This window comes from Gallinula chloropus (assembly GCF_964237585.1).
Source record: "Gallinula chloropus genome assembly, chromosome: 2".
Lineage (NCBI taxonomy): Eukaryota > Metazoa > Chordata > Aves > Gruiformes > Rallidae > Gallinula > Gallinula chloropus.
In genome coordinates, this window is record NC_140086.1 from 115,820,711 (window position 1) to 115,844,453 (window position 23,743).

A 23,743-nucleotide genomic window follows, 5' to 3' on the forward strand; every position below is an offset into this window, starting at 1 on the left:
GTTCTTCCTGATAATTTTTATTAATATTTTTAATTGAAATGCAGAGCTAACATAAATTAAACTTCTTTCCTCAGGATACCTGAGACGTCATTTATGTTTTATGATCAAGTTAACTAAGTCCAGCAGGCATCAAACTGTTGCGCTCACTCTTGTCCTAAATGGTACCTTCATTTTACTAGGTTGAATATAGCTTAAGAAAATTAATTCATCATAAATAAAAACAATGCAACAAAATACAGTTGAATTATACCCTTGTAATTTTGTGACAGATTTTAGGTTTTAAAGTAATTTACAACTTGTAGTTTTCTGGACATTCTTGGCAAACAGGAACTTCTACAAGCAAATTACAAGAACTTAAATAACTAAATGAATTATTAACTTGTGATTCTTACTAAAGTATTGGTCATTGCAGGTTCTGCTTTTGAAATAATTAAGGAAGATTCTTTAAGTATTCTCTTGCATACTATAGAACTTTCATCACTTTCTAAAAACAAAGAAAATTTGCTAATATTTTTCCATGTTATTTTTGCAAGGAATTCCTTCCAGTACTTTGCTAACTTCACAGCTTAAACATGGTACATGTACAAACACCCTCATCTGCTTTTGGTGCAGAATATATTCCTCCATAGCCTATTCTTCAGAAGTTCCTCAGTATGCTTTACATTCCTCTGCATTCCTAATTATTTCAGAGACTTTTTTTTTCCTCTGATGACTTTGTTGTTTCATTTTCTAATCCTCCCAAGAAACAAGATGCAAAACTGGGCAGAACACTCCCATTAAGCTCTTCTAAATTTTTCCTTCTTACTTCAGTACCTCTTGGGTATTTATTAATGTATGACTTATTATCTTTTTATACATTGGCATATGACTGGTGTACTCCTCCTTTTCTGAGCATCTTAAACCTCTCCACTGCTTCCCTCCCAATTTAAGACAGACACTAAAGGTTTACTGGTTGGTTCAACTTGTTTACATTTCCTTAGTGGAATTATTAGACTTGCTGATCTGGATACTTTTGAATATTGCATCTATTCCCTCTCCTCTCACCAACACCTTTAATCCTTTAAAAAGCACAGTTAAGTTCACTTTTCTTTGTGGAGACTGAATTGAGGCCAGCTTTTTTTGTTTGGTTGCCTTTTTTTAAAACTATCAGGGCAAGAAAGATGCATAGTTTTCAGGGCAACCAAGGGAGGATAAGAGTACACTTGGTTATTTTGGGATGTACACTTACACCCCTGCTCTGCTGACAAGCGAGCAAGGAGTTATCAGAAAGTAGAGTGAGAGGTCTGAAACAATGGGAGCTGGCTGTATCGAAGGGACACAGCACCTCCAGAACTGTCACTCCCCCTCTGTGAACATCACCCAGCCCAGAAGATACTGTGCGGGGTGTCGTCACCCACTCACTGCTGTTTTCGTCCTGCACTCTCACAGCCATGCAATACATTAGATCACTTCCCCTACGGCATTACACACATAGTTAGCTGTCAGTGTTATCTGGATAAGAGGAACAATGCTAGCACCTCATGACCAAGCAATTCAACCTCAGTTGAACTGACTTCAAGTTCAACATGAACCACACAGACATATTTGAAGATCTCCTTCCAAAGAACATGGTCACGTAGAGCAGCTCACCCGTCAAACTCCATTCCCTCCGAGGCTTTTGCATTTCACCTGTTTACAGCTATGACTGAAAAGTCATCTCTGACTGTAGAAATGAAACCTGATAAACACAGAGCACCTATTCCAGCATCAACTTTACATAAAAGTAGTGATAAATTCAGAGAAAAGAACCTAAAACAAAGAAAAGGGACAAGGGGCTGGGGGTAGAAGACAAACAAAAAGCCCCTCCAACTAACACACAAAACACACGTAGAGGACACAAACTACAAGTCTCAAAGCCTCTTACCCCCAGGAGTTGTTTAGAAACAAAATACAGAATAGCTAACCAGTGCTGCATGGAACATAAAATACTTAGTTTGGATCTGTCTGAATTCTGACACAAATCATTCTCAAATCTTAAGGTTTTACTGATTTGTTTTCAAGCAGAGGCTACTCCCCTTTCAAGGTTAAAAGGGTTTCCAGGTGCCTACAGAACCTGCTGGCAGCAGATACTGCCACCTGGTGTTAAGAAGTGCCTCACTACTCCAACCCCTAAACTTCCTGTGACATTTTGTCACCCAGTTGCTCATTTCCAACCCACTGTTGGAAACAGAACAAAACCATTTCTAATAAATGCAACCCTGCCACGAACCATGGTCAGGGTTGTGTTCAAGAACGGCCAGGCCAGAACACAAATCAGGACAAGGAAGACCACAAGAAAAACTACACAGAGATGGGATCATTCCCGGAGCACTGGCCTCCACAGTTACGGTCCTGAGGGTGGCCAACAGCTTGCAAAGAGCTCAAAGCAGCTGTGCTACAGTGAAGTGCATCGGCCAAGAAAAGGGAAACAACTGTTGTGCAGCAGCAGTGTGTCTAGAACTACACTCTAGGTGTGACCTTGGGGGGGAGCAGTGTGCTGCTTGGCAACTTTCAAAACACAAGCTTTGGTCATCAGGTATCACCCACCCAATCTGAACATCTTCCAGGGTAGTCCCACTGCATCACCACCCAACAGCTGGTAATCAACCCACAGCCAGAAAAGGGCAGTCTAAATAATACTTTAACAAGGCCTCAGTAGTCACTTGTAGGGAAATTCCTTCATTTTCCACAGCATATGTAAAAATTAATGTGTTCTGAATTTTTAAGTCTGCATTAAATTCACAACCTTATGAAGCATTAAGGGAAGCACATAAAAACACAGTAAGATTAAGATGAGAGAAACAAAGAAACTATTGAGAAAGTAGGAAGACTTCTTCAGCCTAATATGGAGCCACCTATTCCTATTTTTCTCCCTGGTTTTCAGTCATGTCCCATATCCTCCCATGTACAGAGAGTACACTCCCCCTTCATAATTAGCTGGCTAAAATTTAAAACCAGAGCGATCTGACTACTGTTTGAAAGTGGCTGGTCATTAAACAGCAAATGATATTTTTTAAAAAGCACGCAATACCTGAAAAGGGTCAATTCCCACACTGGCTACCTAGTAGTTAAGTAAAAAAAAAAAAAAAAAAAAAGAGGACTACTGCATGGAGGCTGAAGTCCAGCCACATGCAATACAAGAGATTCATCAACTTAAAGACTTTATCATGCTAAGTACTAGTGAAACCTGACTGCTATTTTTGCTTCATGAGATGCGTACAGACACAGAGAACACAAGCTTAAAGCCTGCCCGCCCTCTTAAAAGCCAAGGGTCAGTGAGCACTCAGCAAATTCTGTATCTCTATGTAAAAAGTCATTAAAATGCTATTGTGTGAGCACCTTCACACAAGACAGCATTACATTTTTCTATTTAAGTACTTGCTTAAAATTCTCAGTGTATTCTGAGAATACTCTGTGAAGAAAGACGCAGCTCCATCCAAAAAGTCATCCCATTCCACTGGGCTTAGAAAACTCTGGAAATTCCTTCCAAGAAGAGTCACCTAATCTAACTCGACAACCAGCCAAGAGGCCATGACTACATTAGGATTCTTTTTTCTCAGCAGAAAACAAAGCTAAATCCTAATCATATTCCATGAAGGGAAGGAATAAACATAGTCTTTCTCTAAATGCTTTTCCAGCAAGTATTTCCTGGCTGCTTGAAGCAGCCAAACAGCCTCATTTGCCCAATGTTTTCTGTCCATTTAGACAATTATGGAATGAACTGGTCATTAGCATTGTGAGCAGCTCTACATAAAAATGAAAAGCTAAAGCATAACTATGAAATGTCAGCTCTGCAATTAGGCTACCAGCTAGTGTTCTGAAGAGGGAAACATGGTCTCTGGTCATCCACTACTTGAGCTCTGCAGGCCCACACAGAAACAGGCATTGACTATTAATAACTAAGGTCCAGAATACAAGTATGTTAAATGAAGTTTAAGAAAATTACTCTGTATATAGACCCACAACAGGCAAAACCCCGAAACTCACCACATTGCTATTCTATTTCAGTTCTAGGATGCCCAGAACGGGACTAATTATACTGAAGTTTTACAAATACTACTGCTGAATTCAGGACTGTATAGATACAATACACGTGGTTTAATGTGAAGACTGTGATTAGCTTATAGGGAAAACTGCTTCTAATAAGAAGAAAATTTACCATCCTCCCAACTCACTGACTTGCCCAAAGGGAAAGGTGACCGTAGCCTCCAACACATCCCAAGTCCTACTGCTGAATGCAAAGCCAAACTGCTGGAACAAAAGCTCTTCAACAAGAAAGATCTCTCATCCCTTTAAAACTCAGTCTCCTCAAATAGCCATGACAACTTCTGTAACTTGACTGGCATGACAGGATTTTGGAATCGCATGTCCTGCCACACCTTTAACCAAAGGTGGTTAAGCAGTGGTTCTTCTGGCTCTAAACATGCCAAATAGTGCACAAAATCCAGTCTTCCACGAGAAAATGAAAGACCCCATTCCTACCTGAGGTATTTCCATTCTGGGCTGCCACAGCAAGGCTTCACCGGATCTGTAACTCAGTACCATCCATAGAGCTTTCTCCTCTGTACACAGATCGCAACTGGACTGACTACCCACCTTGTGTAGGTGGAGCACAACAGGAATGGCAGGCAGTATTTCTGGTAGCCAAGTGGGAACACAATCACAGAAAAGGAATCCTGGATGAGAAGTCCAGCCCATGAAGAAGAACAAAGCACCCAGGTTCATCATCTTCTCTCTATAATACTGCACGTCACTTCAGTTATCTACCATTAATTCATACAAACATGTACTTATTAGAGCAACGATAGGCACAGAAAGATAAAGACTTGAAGAGTTTGCTTTTCTGCCCCTCTCCTACCACCTTCTCCCTGAACAAACCCAGCTTCCTCACTGGGGGAAAAAAATATACTGTTATTTCTCCCCAAAAGTTTTAAAGGACTTGGGCAAGGGTGGGGAAGCTGCACAGAGCATAATTACAATTCTTCCTATACTACAAAGGAGAATGGGTATGAAGGATCAGATCATTCAGTATTATTCAAAAGAGTCACGTTATGGAGGAAAAATCATTACCTTGCAAGCTGAAGTAGAACAAAAAAATGCTGTTCCTTCAGTTCAGTCACACCAGGCACTGGCCAAGCCTACCTGTGGTGTGGATGTGCTACGGAATTGTCTTCTCACATAGGTCACCAGGTTCAGCCTAAGCCTGTAGTTTTGGGTCCATAAACCGCTAATAGTTGCTGCACGTTGCCTTCCTTGGTATGAAGTTGTACTTGAATTGGAATGGACATTGAAGAATTTAGTTGAAAGAATGACTGGCTTAGCCAAACACATCAAATACATACTGGGTACAAAGTTGGAAATGTCAAAGCTAACAAAGATAAACTCAACATGACAAGCAACGTGTGCTTGCATCCCAGAAAACCAACTGGACCCTGGGCTGCACCAAAAGAAGCGTGACCAGCAGGTCAAAGGCAAGTGATTCTACTCCTCTATTCTGCTGTGACTCCTCCTGGAGTACTCTGGGGCTCCCAGTCCAGCACAAGACAAACACGGGCCTGCTGGAGCATGCGGAGAGGAGAGCGATGAAGATCAGAGGGCTGCAGCACCTCTCCTATGAAGACAGGCTGAGAGACAGTTGGGCTTGGTCAGCCTGGAGAAGTGCCAGGGGAGACCTATAGTAGCCTACCAGTACCTGAAGGGTCCTATAGGAAAGATGGAGATGGACTGTTTGTAAAGGCATGCAGTGATAGGACAGTGAGTAACGGGTTTAAGCTGAAGGCAAATTGACTTCAAATAGCTATTAAGAAGAAATTAATTACTGTGAAGGTGATGAGGCACCAGCACAGGTTACCCAGAGAAATTGCAGCTGCCCCCTCCCTGGCAGTGTTCAAGGCCAGGCTGGATGGGACTTTGGGCAACCTGGTCTAGTGGAAGGTGGGACAAGATAATCTTTAAGGTCCCTTCTACCCCAAAACATTCTGTGATTCTATAAGACTGCTAGAAATTGTAGTCCCGATCTGAGGGATGTCACTGTTTATTAAGTTGAAGTCTACCTGATTTGGTTTCTTCCTACATGCACATTCCTGTTGGGCATAAAAAGGTGAGACAGATCTTTGTGATGAGAAGCCATTAAACTATCATGTCCCTTGTGTCCATTATGCCACAGATTTAAATGAATTTTGTTTCGGTATGGAAATGTTTTTCCTTATAGATAAATGCAACCATATTCATGCTTTTATTTTTACATTAAATAGAAAATGAAAGGAAACTCCATCACCACAGCTATTCTTTTAGAGACAGAACAAAAGCTATTCATTTATCAAATGCATACTGGCACCACACTGTTCAGCAGCAGTAAGAATAAACACATTCATTAACCATTAGGAGCTTCCAGCTGCCAAGACAGACTGCAAATGTCTCAAAAAACCATTGATAAATCTCCGAGTACAGAAAATCCCAAAAAGCAATTGTGCTGCTTTTGCCTGTTGTTCAGCCCAGCTACAGAATGTGCCAGTTCCTGAACAATGGCTGTCAAGGAAGCTTTACAGTCACAAGCAAAACATAAGAACTAATTCTTATGAAGCCTGCTCTTTACAAACGTTGACTTTGAATGAAGAATTTGTTGTTTGAATTTGTTGTTTCTTTAGGGACTCATACATTGGGGGAAGGGGGGGAGAGGTAAAGCTGTACTCAGCAATTTATGAAGGTAAATTATGGAATACACCAGTAACCAAACGTAGCTGTTCAGTCTTCCCGTACTATTCAAGTGTATCACAACAGGAAAACAAAACCAGCCACACAACAAAACAAAAAAGCACCCCACCACACACAAACTTCACCAGGCACTTGCCTTCAGGAGGTCTTCCTCCAGAGAACTAACACAGAATACTGATGAATACTTGCTGCTCTTGTGCTTCCCTACCCCAAATAAAGTACACACTTAGGAATGACAAGTGCTTCCCTAAACAGGGGAAATAAAGACACAAATTCAAAAAAATATCACACTGGACTTCTGTAACTCCTGCAGTTGCTTTCACAGTGACTCTAGAATTGACAGTTCACACTTATCAACTCTTTAAAAGGGTGGATAATGGCAGGACAAGGGGGAATTTATTGAAGCTAAAGAAAGGAAGGTTTAAATTAGATATTGGGAGAAGTTTTTTTTACAGAGAGAGAGTGGTGAGCTGCTGGAACAGGCTGCCCAGAGAGGTGGTGGATGCCCCGTCCCTGGAGGTGTTCAAGGCCAGGTTGGATGGGGCCCTAGGTCACCTTGTGTAACAGACAAAACCCACCAAAACATAAAAAGAGAGAAAGTATGCCTGAGACTCAGAGTAAGAGGTATCAATCAGCAGGAAAAGCACTGAGTTACTGGCAAATGGTATGATCTGCAAAACAACACATGGGAAGCAGGGAGGAAGAAGGAAGAAAAGCTGTATGAGTGAAGATAACTGAGAATCCACCAAAAGACAGACAGAAAATTGAGAGGCAATGACGCAGCAGGCACAGAGAATAAGATCGTTTTGTTAGGGTATGCTAGACAGAACTACAGTCAGGCTTACAGAATAGTTCCAGTCATGCTGAGGGAACTATCTCATGTTGATAGGATTAGCATTTCTGGCATGCTTTAGAAAAAGAGTGCTCAGAATATAGCAATAGCTGCTTATAGGAAGTGGCAGGAAGGAAGAGTGAGAAGAGACCATAATTAGATCAAGCTTATGGGATGAGACTGGTGACAGCAATGGCAAAGTAAGTGTACTGACATAATAGCCCACATTCTCCAACTTTTAAAGGAAGGACTATGACAGCTGGGAGAGGAGAAGACCAGGGTGTGAAAGAGATGGAGGTTTTTCAAAATCGTGTAGATGAAATCATAAGGAGAACAAGGAACTGGTACCAAATCCTGCATAACTAGAACAAGTGCTGGAAAAAAATAGTGTGAGACTGTTGCATACAGACAGTAAAAAACAGTAATACAATTAGCCAATTCAGAAAGGCTTTAGACCTAGCCACGGATAGGGTCCAACACTAAGAGACTAAAGGAGCTGGGCAGGGATGTATATATCCCCAGCACAGCAGTTCTGCACCACGGGGGTACTTATGCTGAGAATGAACTACTGAGCGTGGCTGCAGCCACGCTCACCAGAGCCAGCATCTCTTGTTGCAGGAGTCGTGAGCCAGCTGGTCTGACTCCGTAAAGCATTTACATTCTTACTGGAGTTCCAGCTCCACCAGGGAGTATCTTATTCTCTAGTTTTGTTGATATAAGAGAAAAGGTATACCATGAATGTACCACCCTGAAACAGGAATTGAAAAAGGAGTGCTGGAGCAATTTATGTTGTGTAGGGAACAACCACTGAAAGAGAAAGTTAACCATACCACAGAACTGGGAGAGGTTCAAACAAAGAGAAGCAATTTAAACTGTTACTGTATTATCAATGCTTGTGTAACCCTTTAATCCTTGGAGGACAACCACCCACCCTGTAACAGGTACCAAGCACAGCCAGTGCACTCTGCTCAATATTCTCAGAACACTACCAGACTCTGTGAGCTTGAGATCTTTCACACCCGAAACCAAGACAGACACAGATTCAGTATTTCCCCCATCTCGTGCACAACGAGAGTAAAGCCTTCTAATAACAACCTGTATTACCAAAATCCTTATGGACTTATCTTGAGGCAGTCAGGCTTTGTCAGACTCTGAGCAGAAAGCATAAAAATTCATCCTTTCAAACATAAACATGTACTGGAATGGAAATTCTACAGGCTTTTATTGTTTTTTTAAACTGAAGTAATTACAGAAAAAAATATCAGAATTACACTGGTTATCTACAGAATCAGTCTGTAATCAAAGCTGGATGACATTGTCATAAAGAGTGGTAACATTTGATGGAAGAGAACAGAAATTCTCTTTCAGGTGAGAACATAATTAAAGCTTGAATAAGGATAGAAGCAGGACAAAAAGCCAGAGAAAACTTTCTGTACCCAAATGTCTTCGTTGCTAGGAGACTGCATGAAGCTTGACAGCAGGAGAAAGTTAGCTTCTCTGGATGTTATTGCTACCCATTATTGCAGTAAGGTAGAAGCTACACTATCTGCAAAGTCAAACAATGAAAACTCTTTTCAGAGATACTTCCCAGCTGAGAGAAAAAGAGGATTTCATGGTCTGACCCATAGTGTGACGTAACTTCAGTTCAAAAAAACACTACTACTAACAACAATAAATAATAATAAATCTACTTGTGTTCATTGCAAATAAAATAAGATACAGAAATACAACCACAAAGAATTTCCCAAGAATCTTTAGGAAATCACCCAGAACACAACAGCCAGAGAACACACTCCTACATGCATTCAAAACGAGTAATTAGTATAGTGAACAAAAGAATCATGCAAACTAATGAAGGAGCTCAGCAATTTAAAAATCACAGCCCATTCATTCTCTCCTTTTACAGAGAAGGATGAAGGAAACCTACAAGGCATATTAAACAGTTAGCTCTCGAATTACAGAGCATATCATGCCAAAATCATTGCAAACAGTGAGTCTTGAGACATGAGTAAGCAGACTAAAAGTTAACTTACTATGTGTATTAAGAGAAACAAACCAAACACCTGCAAAAACATTCTGCCAGCCAGACATCTGTCACAAGAATAAATCTATACTCCAGTTGGTATTGCAGATTTCCACCCCCACTTATTCTCCATTTCAAGAAGGGCAGGATTTGTCTGGCAGGAGCTCATGAACATGGAAAAAAGGCAATCAGACTAAGAAGCTTTATAATTCACAAAATTGGCATTATTGAGCAACATGGTGATACCCTGCTTTATCATGTCAAGATTTCAGCACTTCCTGCTTTAGAAAAAAAAAAAAACCAAAACAGGGAAGGGGAAAGCGGGGGGCTGACAGAAGGACCAGAAGTGGCAGTGTAGACATGATTGAAAATATTCAGGTCTGCACTGCCATTACAAGAAAACCACAAGACGGCTTTAAAGCCCTTTCATTCCGTTTAACAAAAGGGACACTAGATGGTGCTACATCAGTACGCCTACCTTTATGCTCTCAGATGAACGGTAACACCAAGAAAAAGTAAGTAAAAAAAAACAAAAACCCACCACCAAAAACCCACAACCAACTGGGACAAGATAGGTGCCTCGTACATGTAGAAGCCAAATGCCACTTCCATGTCATAGTGCTGCCACACAGCCCATCAGCCTAGGGACCTGAGTCTCCTGCCAGATTACCTGTAGGAGCTCCACAAGCAATAGCAGTGGAAATTCTCTAAGTCAGGCTACACTGAACTTTCCTCTTAAATCTTGCTAAGAAAAAACCCAGAAGAAAGTACTAATTACCAAATTACTGCAGCAGCTACTGAATCCCTTCTCAGGTTTAATACTGTTCGTGTTTAGAAAATACATGCACATATAGACATGTTTTTAAAATAACAATTCTCAAAACTTTCACAAACAACTTTTCTTTTATAAAATAGATCAATTGTGCTACTTCATTTGCCCTTCTATGCTCAAATTAGCACAGATTCAGAAGCATCTACTTACACAGCTGTAACACTTCGATTATAGCAACTATGACTTTTGGATCACTCTATTATCAAATCCAGTGGGAAAGAAGTAGTCTCTTACGGTGCTGTCCCCTACACTAGCTTAAAGAACACTTTTCATCTGTTTTTTTGTCACACAGCCCTACCCCTGGAGTACTCATTCCCATGGGTAAGCCAACATAGCTGCTTTTAGGCCACACAGAACAACAAATCAGACACGAGACCTACCTAAAAAGTAACCCTCATCTCCACTCTGACAAAGAGCTGGGAAGGATTCTATCCAGACCAATTACCTAAAACACCTCCAGTTGCACGCCCACAGGAATCTGCTCAAGCACAGTTCTGGGGTGGTTTGGAGACACAAAATCTTTAAGCCAACCCTGTATCCCAGAAAACATGCTTCACACCATCAGAACGTGCAAGGCACCTGATGCTACCTTACATCTGCTCTCAGGCTGCAGGCAGGAAAGGCCACATTGCTGACACAGAATGCTGAAGTGCCTCTGTTTCCAGCAAACAAAAAGGGAGGGGAGTAAGAGAGGGAAGGAAGGAGCTAGAATTTAAAATTCTTTGATCACCAACAGCCTTCTTCAAAGCCAAATAGCAATACATGCAGATTGCACCATTTAGTGGGTTACACTGCAGAAAGCATCACCACACAGCACTGTGACTCAATTTCCCAGATGTTTTTCTTCACTGCCTTCAAGCCTTTATTTGCAAGAATATTTGCAGAGGACTTTTACAATAGGATCTAGGTGTTAGTCTTAGACTAAAAGAAACGAGATTTACCCTGACGGCTGAATTTGAACGTGCCCACAACAGGATGAATAGATGTCTGGCAACAGAAGAAATATTATATGTAGACTTGATAGGAGCATTTTGTTTTCCACAAACAGTTTAAAAGTGTAAGTAGTGCTAACCTATTAGACCTACACAAATTCTTCATGATAAAGCCTCTAAGAATCCTAATTCTTCTGCAAATATTTCTTCTCCTGCTTGTTTCAAGCATACAAGCATACAAGCAAATAATACTTCCTCTCTGTAAAATCTTTCAGTAGAGACCTATTTCTAACTCCCAGCCTGTGCCCTTTGACACTCTAAAAATGCACATCAAAGAGCTGAACCTCAGAAAAATCCATTTAACCCCCCCCAAAACCACCCAAGAAAACAAAAACAGCCACAAAAACCCCCATCACTATTTCTTCCTCAAGTCCTACCTGTCTCCAGGTTGAACACAGCACAAATCTGCTGCTGGAGAACAACTAATATGTAAAAAGTGTTATAGGATCAATCAAGAAACCAAACCTGGCTAACAAGTAAGCAAGAAAAAAAGATTCAGAAACTACATCAGACTTGAAATTGTGTGAAACAGGAAGACATACACTGACCTCTATCTATCAAAACTGCTTTTAAAAATTCAAAGAGGGAAGAAGGAGTTTGTCTTGTCTTTCAAGAAACTATATTGATTCATGAAACAAGTTGGTTACCTTGGCTTGTAGTCAGAAAAAATATGAAAGTTAATGTCTTCCTGTTACTAGGGGAGGGAGGGGTGAGGTGACAGGACACAGCCAACAGAACAATTTGCAAGAAAGAGCCTTCTACAAGGGGACTGGAAAACAGAATGAAGTTACCAGAAATGCACCTAGGTACCGTGTAGCATTTCTAGACTACCCACCAAGCAAATACCTACTTGGCAGTCACACTGACCTGTTTATAAACCAGTTAAAGAGCTCTAACCCATGAACACATGAGATGAGGTATGGGGAGTATGTTTCTGTTTAACAAAATGTTTTATGTAGAAGCATACCTGACTGCAAGTTACTTCAGTGTTAATCTCACTGCTTGTGTTCAAGGGAAGAGGAACACACAGAGCATCTCCCCTTTAGATTCTCCCTTTTTTCAGAATATTAACCCTTAGCAACTACACAGCAGTTGGGCTGAGCAAAGTTAAGGCACACTACAAAAGTGCCTGTTGATGGTCACCATTAATTACTTCCCTGACCTACAAACAATTCTAGAAATGCCTGGAAGTAGCTCAGGATAAAGATATTTGGCAGGCAATTAGAAAGGCCCCAGTCTTTATTTCTGTTTTTCTCAGCCCTCTCATTTCTCCCTCCTGAAAACCCATCTGACTCCTCAAACATTCCCAGAGACCTTAGAACTGACAAGGTCACTTTAAGCTAAAAGAAGCCTCACAGCTCAGCCAACAAACCATGCATTTGGAATGGAAACTGCCTGTCATTTCATGGCCACATCCATGACTAAACCAAGTTACAGTGATTATTCAAACACAAAAAATCGTGTCAGCTGACCACATTGCTAAGCATCAAATTTTATTTAAAATACCATACTTAAAAACATATTCCATTTATTTGCATGAACTCTATGGTAAAAAGGCATTTAACATTTCATGCAGGCATGCAGATGCAGCTGTTCCTTCTACATTAACTTCTGCAGTTGCAGAACTAATGTGACAAAAATGGAACAGATCTGAAAAGCAAAACCATGTACCATCGTACCATCAAAATATGATGCTACATACTGTTTCTCCCATCCCACAGTGCAGTTCTCAGATCAACATAAAAATGTAAATCCAGTTGAACATTAGGACAACTATTTCATAATCTTAAACTACAGTATTTCCCTTCCCTCATTCCTGACTGTTTATTTTCCAAACAAACTCCAAACAGTTCAATTTGCCAAGCATGTAAGGACAGTATCCTAGATCTGCAGCTGTCATTGGTCAAGCCTATTTACAAAAGCCTTAAATCTTACAAAGAGCTTTCATTGAAAATCCAGGTGCTTATGAAATCACTTCTTAAACAAGGAACAAACCTTGGTGAACAGCAGCAGCATTGTCCACAAACCAGCCATTTCGCCAACAGCTTAAGAACAGAAGCTTCACTACACATCTCCACATCCTTCCCAAGATAAAAGACTGGACTGCTTACCAGTAATGGTGCAGGCATCTCTGTACTCTCTGCAGTCTGGCACATCATCTTCCACTGCTTCACTTACATAGTGCTCTTCGTGAATGCCTGTGTCACAGGCTAGGACTGCATGATTCGACAGCTCCGAAGGAGGCACCGTGGCGGCCAAAGTGCAGTCGTGCAAAGCTGTGGCGTCCAGCTTGGCAGGTTTCACAGGGTTGTACAAACTGCCATCAGGGGGACCAGCACTGGAGACTGGGTCTGGCTGGCAGAAACAAAACTTGTTCTCTGTGCTGGGGTTGGCTCCAAGAAGTCTGCAGAACACAAAGGAAACAAATTCAATTCAAGCCATTCCAAACACTGCAAACAAGAGCCAATAATTTTCTTCCCTTAAACATTAGTTGAACCTGACAAATTCAGCAAATACTAAAACCAGAAGAGTCTTCACAGAGCAGCTGCCTATCTCTGCACCTTGCACAGTCATGTCAAGTAGGAAAGCACTATCCCTTCTACAGCATTATTTACCAGTGGCTGACTACAACCCTGAGATTTCTGCCTAACCCCACTGGGGAATAAGCACAATTCATCCACCTTGGCTCGTTCACCAACTTACTTTCCTTCTCCCACGTCAGTCAAGGAAAGCTCTATGTAAGCCAGCACGCTGCACGAGCCAGGCTGTGCACACAGACTGCACATCACTGGCTGATTTACTGCTACTTCAGTAACACCATCATTTAAAACTGACTGATAACAAACAATGCAGAAGTGATTAGGAGCTTATAGGATAACCCTCTACTAGGCTTATCCTCTCCACTGGGCCAACCTACACAGTACAGCCCTTCACAGCAGGGACCTCTGTTCCCTTTGCAGAGTGGTCTGGAAACTGAACTCCAGGTGTACTGGGTTAAGAGGGTGTCCACTTATTGCTGCTCCCCAGCATTTCAGCCTCAAAAAGGGAGCAAAATCCCTCAAAGACAGGTACTAATATCTGCTGCAGAATTAAATTGTCCAGAGAAGAGGACAACTACCTCTATCCCAAAACTTCAGTGAACCTTTCAGATAAGGGCCTACAGGCACCAGAATAACTGGTGGAATAGTACTGCTTTTGGTTATTAGCACTGTAAGGGAAGATGCAAATGCACGTTACTGCTAGGAAGGGATACAACCACGGGACTACAGAAAACCAGATTTGGGAACAGTCTGAGGAACAGGCCACACATGAACACCCAGACTACAGGGTAAAAGCAGAAAACCAGCCAGCAAGACAACACAAGTGTGCTGCTCTGCAAGCAGGAGGCATGGGTGCAACTCAATATGTACATGCAGCACCAGAACACACTATCTTCAGTGCTTCACTAAGAACCAGAAATGCAATGGTTTTCTGGAGACTCCTACAAAAAACATTCTCTTTAATCTCTAGGAACATGTCCAGATAATCTTATTTTACTGTTAAAGTTATACTCAGGATTTTGGCATCTCATTTTTTGTCATTTCTAGTAAATCTGTTGAGCATCTGTCTCTAAACTGTCAAGACGCAGATTATGCATTCTAGACATTCTGGGAATAAGCTTCAGAGAAACCCTGCAGCAAAGTTTTAACACTGGACCTTCACTGTCTTCTCTCAACCTATTTTTCCCTTTCAGCACAGGCATAAGAAAAAAAATTCCCTCCCTCTCCAAGGGTCTCAACCAAGGACTTGTGTTGACTGAAATCAGAACACTGCAACTGGAAAACAGACGTGCAACATCAATTCTGTGAAACACACACACCCTCATACACAAAATTACATCTCATTAATTTCTCCTCAATTAGATATACTTGTATTTCTCCATGGCATCACTTAACCTGGAAACAGTTCTCACATTCAGAGGCTCAAAACCTGTATTTTGTAATGATCATAACAGCTACAGGAACTGGCTGGATCAAATGATACATTTATGATACCATAGTTTCATACAAATGACACTCTACTGTGGCAGCTGCAGAAAGAGAAAGTTTAACTCAAAGGCTTTAACAGCAAATCTGATGGTTCCTCTGCAGAGCACCCATTCTTCCTGTGTTATTACAGTATGTACTGAAAAGACCAGTGGGAAGATTTGTACTGATTATTTTTAAAATGATCCCCCTTCAAGAGGCTCTTTAGGAATAACATGAGGGACACGATTGATATTGGAAATCAAATGAAGTTGGAATCAGAAAGCAAATCTTACTTTTCCCCTCTGTGTTGAAGACAAACAGCTTAATCTATAGATGAGAAAACATACTGGAAATGCACAGCCTGACTGCTTAAAAGGGTTCTGTTTTGTCCTAGTTGCTACCACGTGTCTGTGAATCACATTTGGTTTGGGAAAGCATTAGATAAGTCTGTTATGAACAAGGGCATGTCTGGAACTAAGTGAAAACATGAACAGCGCACTTCAGCTCTTCTGGCCCTCCTCTCCCCACGCCCTGCCTTAGCAGCTACAGGAAGCCAGCAGCATGACAGCACCACCACATGAAGCAGGACTGACAGCCAAAGGGATGTTTCTACGTAGGTGTCTTCAAATGAGTTTTGGGAAAATAAGATCTGGTAACTTTTCTGGACACATTGACATTCAACTTCTGACATACCTGGTCACCTTTACTCATTCATCACTTCATCTCCCACATACTCCCTTACCAAAAATACTTCTGGCCAGAACATAATATTACAAGTTGAATGAGTTTCACTTCTCCCCCTTCACCCAGCTTAATGTTCACACCAGTGAGGCACCATGCAACCAGTTCTCCCCTCTCTGTAAGCCACACTCCAACAGCTGCTGCCCTGTCACTGGTAAGAACAAGTGTCAAGACACACACATTCAGAAGCAGTAAGCCATCCATGCCCTTTCTCCACACCAGCTGCTTCACTGTTGGCAGTTATGGAAACTATATACAAATAAAATGTGAAAAAAACCTAACCAACAACAGAAGTCAGTCTGCCTGGTCTGCTGCAGAAACCCATGGAAGATCTACATGAGAAAGTCAAGTTCTGGATTAAAGAGGAAAATTTGACTTAATCTTAAAACCCTGTACCAGGAAGGGAAAAAAGCAGACATAAATGCACGTCTGTTCCCTTTCAGACTTATTTAGTGTCCTGGATTGCCACACACACTGTGAAAAAATGTTGTTCAGACTATCAAAACCATAGAGGCACAGTTTGCATGGCCTCTCTTGCAAGGCAAATATTATCCCCTAGTCCAGGGGTGCAGTGTCTCCCTTTAAACTTTCATCTAAGTCTTCCCACTGCAGAGAAGAAAACTAAGCTACAGCTGAGCAGTATTTACCAGACTGCCAAAACAGCCATGAAGAGAAACAGAGACTGTAGCTACTACACCAATGAAACAGGAAACATTAATACTACTCTTTAGTCAATCTCGCCCATATATACATAGTATTCATAAGGAAAGATTATGCAAATTGTTGTTGCACCGTTTCATATTTAATTCCTTCTGGCATCCAAACAAGTACACAGTTTATAAGTCATAATATGATTTTTCTTGATATAAATGCCACACATTGCATTCTTTCTACTCTGCAATGTCAACAGCAGCCTGCAGAGAGATTTAAATAACTCTTCTACCTAATATGACATCACTCAGCTTTTGCCTCAGTGGCTGTATTGTATCATTTCTACCAGTCTAAATACAATGACAGTTTGGGGCCAATAAACAGACCTGGTTCTAAAGAAATATTTGATTTGGAATTTCTGAACTTCAGTGTAAAACTGTGTGCAAAAAGAGAACAATTCCTTTATCATCAGAAAGTTTTAACCAGGTCATTTTATTCTGAAAAAAACCCTCTTTACAAGCTGTTCATTAAAATGCACTCTATCAAAATCTGCGTTTTATAAGTGCAATAACAGAAGCACAAAGACTTGCTCCTACACACCACCTCTGTACAATCTAACCCAATAAATGCTTCAAGTACAGTGTTTGCATGATTACTAGATGAAAAGCTTAAATTCTATATACACCTAACACCACTGTCATCTAACAGTACATCTACACAGCGTTTGGGCTATGACTGCAATGTAACTAAAAGTCCATTAAGAAGTACATTGGATACTGATGGCAGTCCAGATTACAAAAGCCAAGTCAAAACTGCCTTGTGGTTAGCCAGCACCACACTCTATTTTTCAAAGTTATCCATCCATATGCACCTAGGCAAAGCAGTTCAAACTAGGAGACGCATTCACATCTAACAGCCCCCAGGTAAAGGGGGGGATAAATCTCTACATCAGTCATTACTGGGTTTTGGCCATTAAAAAAAAAAAGTTTGCAGTGCGTTTTGGGGAGAGGAGGTTGTGTTTCATATACCACATATTTCATACAAATGCAAATTAAACAAACCATTTGCTGTTTTACAGCCATTTGAGATGGCTGTGAGTTTTTCTGCATTCAGGATCAAACACAACCAAACTGACTCTAAAGACGCAAATGAGTCAAATTACTGCTTTTCAAGGAGGAAGGAGGATTAAGAGACATGGACCTATTCGGCCATGTGCATATGTTGCAAGCCTTGTAGCATTATTCTCATCACCATCTTGGACTACAGCAACAGATTACTGTACACACAAAATGCCTGGAACATGTAACACGCTACCCAAAAGCCACAGGCTACACCCTATTGCAATTATTAAGATCTGGACAATTTTAGTTACCCACCTAGCTCTGATTTTGTGCTTCAAACAATACTTTGATTCATGAGTCAAAAATGGCAGCTTCACCACTGCAAATGTGAGAATTTACAGAAATACTTCCTTAAAAGAAGGGAAGAATATCTTGCTAGTGCTTCTGACTAAAACCTTGCCCTTTCTTCCAGGTCATCCTTTTGCTGCACATACTCTCATACTTAATTATTAACTACCTGGTTTCGAGCACCAACACAATTTTGAAGCAAATCCATCTACTGTGAGATAGCTGAGTTTTCAGAACAACTTTGGTACACAAGACCAACTCCCTTTTGAGTAAGGGAAACTGAAAACTGCTCTGAGATGCACTTGAAATGCAACCTGCTGCCTAAGACAGTCATAAGACTTCAAAATAACCCAGTTCCAGCTCACTAAGAGGTCATCTGGCACAAACCTATGATACTTTTCTGCCTTTGGAAAGCTTCAAACTGTACAGGTAAGTGGGACATTCAGCCCTAGGTGTCAATCTAAACCTAATCCAGAGAAAGCCAACCAAATCAGTAACAAAGACTGAACAAGCTTCAATTCCAACAATTTTGATCAACCCACCCATCCCTACCGACCAAAGCATTTGCTGATTTAGACAAAACACTATGGTACCAAGGGACTGAGAGAGTTTTCTCAGCTGTAGTTCCAGCATCTACCTGGAACTACAGAGCTCTTACCCTGTATTCTCATTTACTGATTTACCAAATTCCACTTGTTAACTACTAACTGATGGTTAAACGCTTCATGGGGTTTTACCATGTGCAAATTCTTCCTCTTAATGTACTTCCCAGAGTCCCACCAGAAGTGTACTTCCCTGTTTCATACATTTACTTTGTAAATTCACTTGATGCTTCTGTTAGTAACTAAGTCTGCTAATATTTAGGAAGTTCTTTAAAAAGAATCCTCAAGCTTTTAATTTACACAAAAAACCCACAAGTTCTTTTAAGATGCAGAATGCCCCATGTAGGCACCAGAGCAAATCAAAGTCAGTTTATGTGTCTGTCTAATCTGTGAAACAGATTAACATGCTGACCTGCCCTCAGCAATTCAGAATAGTCTTCAGTCTGTTTTATGGAAAAATAATGATTGAATTGACCAAAGCAACCTACTGAAGACTTGCTTCAAGCATTTAGCTTGATTATTTTTTTATTAATTCACATCTTGCATCTCTAACTTTATTTTTTTTAAAATTAAAGGCAATTTCTTCACAGTGTGTGGGCTCAAAAGCCAGTCAAAATGCCTACGTCCATTTCAGCACACTTTGTCAGACCATAAGGAAACAACCATTTGCAACACGTCTGGCTTTTACACACACAAAATGACCATTTAACTTTTAGTTAAAGTCTGAATTTTATTGTGATTCTAGTTGTTTTAACCTTGTCCTGTATTATATACCCTCTTATAAACCACAGGGGTTTACTTCCTGCTCAGGAATTAGCAAAAGTGTGGAATGCTGACTGCTTAAACCTCTAACTGGATGACAATGTGACAAGCAGTTTATTTACCTTCAAACACTTCACATGAAAACAAGTACTGCATTTCTTATGTTAGAAGAGATCCATTACTTCAACAGAAAATTCAAGGAAAAAGCATCTTGGCAAACTCAAGACTATACCCCACCTACAGTTTTAAAGCCATCTAAGGAGTTTCAATCAAACACCTTTCTTAGACTGCTCTGGAGGAAGCACTCTTGTGCTTTCAGTGACCTGGGCAGTCAGACCAAAGCCCTCTGCTACCACATCACACACACCCTTCAACCCAAGGTAGGGATTTTCCCTCTTCATAGTGGGATTAGGAACTCTTTGGCCTAGGCAAAAGCAATCTTTTCAGAGAAGCATTAACATCTAGTACTCTAAAGGATCTTCTCAGGTATGTACCTACCAAGAGAGGAGCTCTACTACCTATGAAACCATATTTTCAAGCTAAATACTTGAAGGGTTTCCAGCATCACTTTTATAAAGCCTCATCACCAAGCATTAAGCAGATAACAATACCTGGCTAATCACCAGCAGCATGGCAATCTCATTTAGACTAAAAAAGTCACCACTAGAGAACTAAAGTCAGAATAGCAGCAGCAATAACCAAAGAGATGCTTACAGTATAAACATGTAAAGAACAAAACCTTATTCTTGAGGTCCCCAATGCTGCTGTTGTGACCTTGTTTGACCATTAAGTCATCAATCAAGAATGAGTCATATCTTCTCAAAAATTAATGCAAGTCAAAAACATCACAAAAAAGCCCCATAATGAAATGAAAACAACAAAACTCAACCAACTCAAACCCAAAGAAAAATACCCCACTGTCCTCAAAAAGCAAAATTTCTCACCACTAGGATTTGGCCTTCAAAAGCAGCCCATCAGTCTTCTCCCTCCAGGCCAAGGGAGAGTGGAAGCATACTGTAAGAGAAGCCCTGGCTTTGACCTTCACAGCTGTGAGCGCACAAGTGTGCTCTCACCCAGCTTTATGTAACACTGCCCATCTCTGCTCTGGAGCTCCTTGAGGCAAATACTGCAGGGTTCTATAAATAGTCCTTCCTTGTGTGAGGCTCACATTACACTGGGAGCTTTTTACATCTCCCTCTCCCTTCAGTTAATGTAGGCCACCAAGCTTGCCCTCCCCCCCATGAATAGATAAACTGACAACAGTTTAACAAAAATAAATCAGTGTACATCCTTGCCCTCAATGCATCACATCCCAAGCTGGGAGATCCTACCTACACATGCTGCGTACCTGTCTTGGAAAAAGGACAGGTGTTCCACCTCCAACACCATGAGTATACAGTGTAAGAGAACTGCATGTGCAGTCACAGCAGGAACTCATCAAGTAACGAAGCAAAGCTCCAGGTATGGTAACACAAACGATGAACACCTCAAAGAGGTACTTTCTGTTCTTACCCATGCACGGGCAAGGTGCTCACTGAGGAAGATGAACATAAGATGGGGCCATGAGGCATGGCTCAGTATTTTCTGAAGAGAAGGAAAGGACCTAATGACTTAAAAAAACCCCAACAAATAAGTCACCAAATCATCTGGGATGAGGTTGCTGAAAATACGTGAATGTGAGCTTCAGTACATTAACACATTTGTTGCTTACCAGCTTATCTCCTCATACCACTATGACTAATAATTTTTCAAAAAGCAGGTATCTAATATTTGTACATCAGTTCAGGTATAGAGGAAAGTATTGCAGCTGCAGCAAACCTGGTCCTCAATTAGTATGGGTGGGAATAGCGGTAAAAGAAACCTGAGAAGTGTTTTCTTTACACACCATAAGAGCATGCAACTCCCCACTTTCTTACTTTCTCCATAAGCCTCAAAGTCTTTCACAAGACAATTAAATATTTGGTACTGCTTTTCCTCGAGTTGGGAAAAGCTGTGAGATGACTACAATTTCTCCCAAATGCAGCAGAGGATGTAACATCACTGTTGACTCTTGACTCCTGAGCTCATTTCCTATCCCCAGGAAGAACCAGCAAGAGCATGACCAGAAGAAGAGGGGAGAGAGGCAAAAGTGCTGTAGACACATGAACTAGCTACTAGTAAAGAGGAAATTGAAACGAAAAACAACCTCACTGAGGAGTGCTTGGCCTAAGACAGCATACAGTAGGCAAAGATCTCCACACTAAAATATGTTACCACTCCAAGCCAAAACCCTGATCAGCAGCCAAGCCATACCTTCTTCCTCAGGCCAATGCTGACAAGGGAAAGCAGTGAAAACAGCTGAAAAGCCATACTCAAATGGTGGGTGTCCATCCCCCTTCCCCCACTATTACTGTTTAAACAAAGATACAATTAACCTAACTGCCAACAAATTAGGGCCAAGATTTTTAGTCAAGTAACCCTGAACAGACTGACTCAAACCGGATATTTATCATGATTTAAAACCAGGGGGGTGGATTTTAATCTTGTTTTGTATTACTATTGTTTTTCTTCTATTACAGGAAGATTTGATTTTTTTTTTTTTTTTTTTTTACTTCTCCCACTCCACAATGAATTTCAGAGTCTACACAGGAGTTGGAATAACACAAATTTTTAAAAAAACACTTTTTCACTGGATTGGAGAAATGTCATGATTTCAAGTTTTAGTAGCTGTCCTTCTGAAAACATTTATACAAAAATATCACACAACAGAACTAACACTACTGCTTTTCTTTATTTATTGCATAGAGACTGAGAGAGCAAGGATGAGAGGAACCAGCTAGTAGAAGGAACAGAGTTCCTTGCAAATAGCCCTAAAAGAAAAAGAAAATCCCACAAAAAAAACCACCAAACAAAACCCACACATATGATAATACCTGTTGTCCCCTGATCCACTTAATTCCAGACTGAGTTTATTGGTTTAGACCAGGTGGAATAATCATAGAAAATATAAAAAAAACCCAAAACACTAAAACCATATCAAAGCCCACTCTGTTGAGTATGAAAATCTTGGGGTTTTTTCACACAAAGCAAAAACTTTAAAATTGCTTCTAGCAGCAACTGGAAACTTTAAGATGGCTATTAGGAAACTTTCCTCCAAGGACAGTCAGATCACCCACTTCTGCTCTGGGCAAAATGCTAAGAAGTTCTGTTGTGGCTCACTAGCATTAGTGGCCCTCACTCCCTGGCTGCCAGCCTCTCCACGTGCTCTAGCAACTGGCATGACCCAGTGAGAACCTCCCTCATTGTCTTACAATGCCCCTGGAATTCCTCAAAACCTATCCCGCAGCTTCTTTATGGATTGTCAATATCACTGTGCCTCATATCCATTGTCTTCTGTTGTCTTTAAGTAGTTATGTATGGGAGCAACACTTTCAGCCATATACTATAATATCCAAGAGGACAGGAGTGAACTGAACCCAGGTCTGTCAAAAGCTCTACCATTATAGCCCCTATCTTAAGGGTTGAGCTGGAGGGAATGAACATCATAGCCCTTTCCAGCAAAGGGAAACCTCCAGCACTTATGGATATTCAGGCCTTTACAAGTCACTTCAGGTGCCAGTATTGAGGAAAGACAGAAGACAAATTCCTCAACCACCAGCAATCCTGGGATTTATACCAAAGTTTTGGACACATGGATTTCCCAGCAACAGAGACACGAGCTGCTGACTAATGAGGGTGCATCCCAACACACACCATTCCAGTGCCAGACTGCTTTCCTTCTGCTTCCACAGAAGTTAATCACTACAACAAAAGAGAGACATCTCACAGGCCCTTCTCAAAACACTACAATGTAGTTCAGTAATTGGCACAATTATTCTGTCAAATCATTTCCCTGCTTGTGAGGTTTGTGTGTAAACATCAATAGTGAAATAGGGAAATAAGAATTTGCTGTTTAAAGGCTGCTCTGTAGACCCAGTGTTTAAAGGCTGCTCCGTAGACCATATATATGTGTCTGTGTTCTTGGGAACCTAGAAATGTTTATCTTAACAACAGGCTGTGGAATTTTAGGAAACTGAGCCAATTATCTATGGCTCAGTGCCATTAAAGTCAAAGATACTCTAGCAAAGATTTTGGAAAAGATTTTTTTTTTTTAGAAAATTCCAGGGGCATTAACATGAACA

The 23,743-nt window shown here is 40.9% G+C and overlaps 1 protein-coding gene across 4 annotated transcripts in view; it reads right to left on the reverse strand.

Annotated features, from left to right (window-relative positions):
- The window catches only part of TRAK1 (trafficking kinesin protein 1), a 120,631-nt gene that overhangs the window by 73,089 nt on the left and 23,799 nt on the right, over positions 1–23,743 (reverse strand). For all 4 annotated transcript variants that reach the window (XM_084260150.1, XM_084260149.1, XM_084260147.1 and 1 more), the window contains exon 2: positions 13,523–13,815. In XM_084260150.1, coding sequence (XP_084116276.1) covers positions 13,523–13,815 — 293 coding nt within the window. The remainder of the gene's footprint in view (positions 1–13,522; positions 13,816–23,743) is intronic.